Source organism: Lytechinus variegatus, chromosome 15 (genome assembly GCF_018143015.1).
Source record: "Lytechinus variegatus isolate NC3 chromosome 15, Lvar_3.0, whole genome shotgun sequence".
NCBI lineage: Eukaryota > Metazoa > Echinodermata > Echinoidea > Temnopleuroida > Toxopneustidae > Lytechinus > Lytechinus variegatus.
This window is the reverse complement of record NC_054754.1, coordinates 11,962,426-11,968,495: the sequence shown is the minus strand read 5'-3', so window position 1 is coordinate 11,968,495 and position 6,070 is coordinate 11,962,426. Positions and strand designations below refer to the sequence as shown.

The 6,070-nt window shown below is 34.5% G+C and overlaps 1 protein-coding gene across 1 annotated transcript; it reads right to left on the bottom strand.

Moving 5' to 3' along the window:
- Positions 1 to 2,146: 2,146 nt before the first annotated feature.
- On the bottom strand, positions 2,147 to 5,715 carry LOC121428517 (toll-like receptor 13). Its single transcript, XM_041625196.1, has one exon. The coding sequence runs from the start codon at positions 5,713 to 5,715 to the stop codon at positions 3,817 to 3,819; it is 1,899 nt and encodes a 632-aa protein (XP_041481130.1). The 3' UTR covers positions 2,147 to 3,816.
- Positions 5,716 to 6,070: the final 355 nt, after the last annotated feature.

Sequence of the window (6,070 nt, the reverse complement as noted above, 5' to 3'; positions counted from 1 at the left end):
TAACAGTTGGATACATGTGCTTCTTAGCCAATAGATACAATGGAAAGTTATTATATCTGACAACTTGTAAGATGACAAATGCAGATGAAACACTCTCCTGTTCGTAGTGTTATCAAAGCTCTATTTGAAAATGAGGCAGCATAGCCAGGAAGCAATATAGCCCTTTTCGGATAAGAATGTATGATCTGAACGTGAGGGATTTGAGTCCCATCTAACAAAAATCTAATGTTGTAGGCCCGTATTCTGAAGTCACGTTTAATTTAAACTCAGGTTTAAAGTTGTGGTTTAAGTATGGATAGCCAATTGTTACATAAATCACTAACAGTAGAGATATCATACTTCCACTCATTTGGCTCTCAAATCATTCATAATTGTCTAGGAAGTATAAATAGGTGATTATCTTCACCATCGATGAATCAGGAAGGAGCACAGGAAACATAAGAAACATACAACTTAATAAAAATTTTGATGCTTTTGGCTTCCCATACTTAAACCACAACTTTAAACCTGACTTTGAGTTAAGCCCGACTTCAGAATACGGCCCGTAGGGTTTTGTGTCAGCGTGCCTCACATCTGTATTCAGTGAAGGTGTGAATGCAGTGGAAAAACTGCATTCTGTTTATCAGAAAGGACACTGATGTTATATTGCATCTGCCAGATCACGGCAAAAACCTTTAGGAGGTTGAGTCAGTCTTCAAGTAAGATTGCCATAGTAATCAATACTTTAAAGTAAAGGTATGGTCCGGGCTGAAAACATTTATATCTTAATACATAAAGTAGAATTCACAGAGCAAAATGCCGAAAAATTTCATCAAAATCAGATAACAAATAATAAAGGTATTAAAGTTTAACAATATTTTGTGAAAACAGTCATCATGAATATTCATTAGGTGGGCTGATGATGTCACATCTCCACTTTCCGTTTTCTTATGTTATTACATAAAATCATAATTTTTTCATTATTTCATACTTATGTGAATAATATGCCTCCCTTATAACGAAATAAGTTGCAGCAATATATATCTAATGCACTAAATTAGTTTTCAATCCAATTTTTTCTAGTTTTTGGAGAAATTTTTTTGAATAAACCTAATTTCATATAATGAAATATAAAAGAACATGTGGGGATGTGACATCATCAGCCCACCTAATGAATATTCATGACAACTGTTTTCACAAAATATTGCTAAACTATAAAATTCTATAACTTTGTTATTTGTTATCCGATTTTAATGAATTTTCAGCATATTGCTCAGTGAATTTTACTCTATTTATTTAGCTATAAATACTTTCAGCCCAGACCATCCCTTCAATTGTGGGCATTAATGGAAAGACAGACAAATGGAAACTTAGATTCTTACCAGTTTTTTTTCAACATTTTCTATATTTACAATTGCTGTATCATATAATTTGTACATGTCAGTAAATAACAAAGAATATGATGTATATAACACAGGAAACAGTATTTGCACTTAAGGAAGTTCAAAACCCCTGCGCCTATATTCTGAAGTCGGGTTTAACTTAAACTCAGGTTTAAAGTTGTGGTTTAAGTATGGAAAGCCAATTGTAACATAAATCACTAACAGTATTTCAGCTTATTTGACTCTCAAATCATTCTCGATTGTCGAGGTCCCAGGAATTATCAATAGATGATTGTCTTCACCATCGATGAATCAGGAAAGAGCACATGAAACATAAGAAACATATAATATAATACAAATTTTAACAATTTTGGCTTCCCACAATTTTAGCAGAGAGTTAGACCATGGTCTATAAAGTTAAACCTGATTTCAGAATATGGGCCATAGACTTTATTTTGAACTGCTGTTTGTATTAGATAAAACACCACACATTCGATGCCCATGCATCTTAAAAAAAGCAACTGAATCATTTATTTTTGGTACATATTGTTTCAGAAAAAAAGGATATAGTTTAACACTTGTTTGTTATAAATATCTGTAATTTGATTCGACAAAATGATTGAACAGCCAACCAGTTTGGGTTAAAGGTCATTTAATTGTTAAGGTCAAAGGTAAAGTATTAGTTTATTTCAACCTCATAGATTAGTATTTTTTTTAAAAAGAAGCAATGTCATCAACTGGCATGTAGACAACATCTGTTTCTTAATGATAAATTAAAGAATATGTACAGATCATTGTAGGCCTTCAAATATTTTTTCTCCCACTTCGCCAAAATCTTTATTAATGTTCACAACCAAGTACATGTATGTACATATATGGTAAGAAGAAGAAATTTAGAGCAAAAAGGTCAAATGTCACAAGCCTTGATATACATTAATATATATTTGTATGGTTATCATTAATACAGATACTGCTATATACAGCATTAAATAAAGATAACACCAATATACTTTTATACAAGTATACGTGACTATTAGGGGTTGTGTTCACACGAGGTCCCCATTGCATAAAACTTACTATTATAGTAACTTTGCCATCCAATGGTATCTTTCATGGAATCCTTGATTCTGATTGGCTGTTGAGCATCGTAACCATGGTACCATAAAAGTAACTTTTCTGCAACGGGGCCATGGTGTTAACGTAACTCTTCTTAGATATTGATAACATTCACACTAGTATAGTAAATTGGTGTTATATCTTGTCTTTATTAAAAATCATGTACATAAAATGAGAACCAGGCCCGGGACCCAATTGGGTTAGCCGTTGGATCAAATCTACTTTAATAGTAACATACAATGATGATAAATATCAATACAATAATACATTATCTGCAGTAGATATATACATAAAGCGATAACGACACAAATAACCATGTTGTGAACGACTGCCAAATTGCAGAGGTTTGCAGTGATGTGACTACCATGCTACAATCCCAATGTTGATTTATTATAGTGAGAATCATTAACACTGCTGCTAGCATATTTACAATTTGAATTACTCTTAGTGCTCTTTGCATATTTTGGGATACCTGTAGTCATGCAAAGCAACCGAGTAAATTGTTCATTATTGAACCGGTGCAAAGGAACAATTATATGCAACTTGTCAAAGTGAATCATACATGTATTATTTTCAGCCATGTTTTACTGCTTGATATCTACAACCAGGCTTGCCTGAAAACTAACATTTAATTTTAGTCTGAAAAAATGAATTCATTGTTTTCCATTTTAAATTTATACTCTTCAAGACAAATGCACTATTCATTTATCGTAGTCACACCTCAATGCATTAGTAGAAGGAGTTGTCTAGGCTCCTTAGACCAGATGTTTTGGCACTATTAGTATTTGTGGCTCTTTCAACCTCTGAAAGGGTCCCCAAAAATGACCCAGTTGACCTTTAGATAAGCTTTGATCAGGGCCAAGAGGAAATCAAAGTTGTGTCAGTGCAGCCACCCCCCCCCCCGCATGTGGTTTAATGGATCAACATAAAATTTTGGGGTCATTAGGCAAAAGGGCTATGTCATAAACGTCACTGTATGCGTGAGATGTGATATCTTAAGAATGATGGATGTATCAGATTCAAACTTGTCTCATGAACATGTATGCAAATGGTGCTGAAAGTGATCTGATTTTGATGTTGGGTCGCAAAGTTAAGGGTCATACATTTCATTAAACATATAATGAAAATAAATAGCCCTATAAAATTTCCACTAGGATGAATAGCTAAGTTACTATCTTTGAACAGGAATGACTAATATGTATGTCCTAATACATATTTAATATACCTTGTACTTATATGTTAGATTTGTGTTACATTTGACGCATTTGTGGTAACAACAGTGATTTAGCAACATCAGGGAATAAGGAGGTCAACTATTTGGAGATAACAGGCCATACAATTAAACAGGGATAACACTATTGAGTTCCTTATTGGACCTCATGCTTTTCTCAAACTGTGCCCAGAATAGTTCTTGGCCATCCTCATCATCTGTCCACAGCATGTAAGGTTTGTTCTTACTCAGGAACAACCTGACCAGGTATGGGAGATTGTCATCATCAATATCCTCAAGGAAAAACAGTATGACCTTGTCCAGTCTGCTGTCATTGAGTTCCTCTAGGGCTATACGTACCTTGGTAATAAACCAGGCTTCACGTACAGAGTTGTTGCTTAGTAAGAGAACAGTCTTGAAGCTGTTCTCAACAGCATAATGGAGAGCGTTTATGTAGAACATTCCAAGGTGGAGGTCGTTGTCACCAAAGACCACTCTCTCAAGATGAGGAAACCTTTCCTGTAGAACTGGCTTCATGACATCATCGACCCATTCCTGGTCTTCCTCTTGGAACATTAAATTGAGCTGGTACTCGTAATCATGGTCCTCAAAGTCCTGGACCATCTCCTCGTAGCCACAAATGGCAAGTCGAAGAAGGAACGCCTTGTAGTTGAACCACCATCGCTTCCAGTATGCTAACAAAGAAAGTGCTACAACCAGAATACCTGTCAAAGACACACTTGTGATAAGCAGGATGTTGATGCCACAGTATTTATCTGGATTGAATGACAGGATTGGTGATTCTACCATGTCTTTGATGGAAGATTGTGAGCAAAGTGTATCATTTGGATGGATGACTTCAACGTTGCTGAGGCGTAGCCACTTCACAAACCAACGCAAGTCACAAGTGCAGCCTAAAGGATTTCTTGATGCATCTATTGTGAAATTCTTGGGAAATATTGTCCCTCGTTTTATTGTAGTTATTTTGTTTTGTTGAATGTAAAGACTTTGAAAATCTGGGTTTATATTGAATAGGGTCATGGAAATAATACCAAGATTGTTATTGCTCATGTTCAAAACACTAAGCTGAGATTGTATTGGAAATACATCATCAGAAATTGATGAGATATAATTGTCACTGAGATCCAATGCTTTAAGAGAAGTCAAACCTTCAAAAACACCAGTAAACAACACTTTTACTGATGACTGAGAAAGCAGCAGTATCTCAAGTTTTTTGAGGGGGTTGAAAGTTCCTGGTGCTAACATATCCAGGTCATTCTCTCTCAAGTCCAGTGTCAACAAAGTTTCAAGACTTGTAAATAGGGATCGAGAAGTCAAAGTATCAAATAAATGTCTGCTATGTAAGTTGTTTTTACATAAAAACAGTCTGGTAAGAGATGTTAAATTTGCAAACAGTTTGGTATCAGAAGTTGGTTTCTGTATTGCAGATGATAAGTCCAATATGCGAAGATTGCTCAGGTCTTGGAAAGGTTTGGTATATTCGGTCAATAGTTCATTGGTGAGGTAGAGCTCTTTTAGGTTGGTTAGTCCTGAGAAGGTATTAGGTAAAATCCTTAACAAACCATTGTTAGATATGTTCAGTATTTTGAGATTGGTTTGTAGGAAAAAAATACCAAAATATAAAATTTTGTTGAAAGAAAGATCTAGATATTCTAATGAGGGAAGTGTTTGGGTACCTTTATCAATATTTTGTATTTTATTATCAGATAGGTCTAAGTGATTCAAAGAGCATAGATTAGAAACTGTACTTCCAGACCAGCTTTTTATCTTATTTTGATTAAGTCTTAATTTTTGTAAGACTTTATTACAGAAGAACATGCCTTCAGGTAAATATTTTAAATTATTATCTGATAAATCTAATTCAATCAACTGGTCTAGTCCACAAAATGTACAGTTAGATAAAGAAGAAATCTTATTATGGCCCAGTTTAAGGATATTTGTTTGATTTAATCCCCAAAACACAAAATCTGGGAAGGAGATCAGATCATTCCGATCAAGACGTATCATATGTATTTTGGGAGATTGATGAGGATGGTGAAAAGATTGGTTTAGTGGAATTATACTATTTATATAGCAGGATGATGAGCTTAGTTCATTTATTTCATTGATTCCTAAAAAGGAAGAAATGTGAAATTCTGGCATATGATTTAAATCAAGTAGTAAATGTTGAATGCTCTGGAAAGTTTCAAAAGTATTTGTTGAAAGATTGGTTAAGGTACAACAACTCATGTCAAGTGTTATGAGCGAGCAATTGTGAAGAGGTGCAAAGTCAAGAGACGATATGGAGGATATTTCCCAATTAATAGACAGATCAAGTGATTTCATATTTTCAGACCATGGAAGAGCATCTGTGGGGACTGAA

What these genes read in the sequence shown, in the direction of transcription:
- LOC121428517 (XM_041625196.1), bottom strand. Translation starts at nt 5,715, where the DNA reads ATGATACGTCTTGATCGGAATGATCTGATCTCCTTCCCAGATTTTGTG.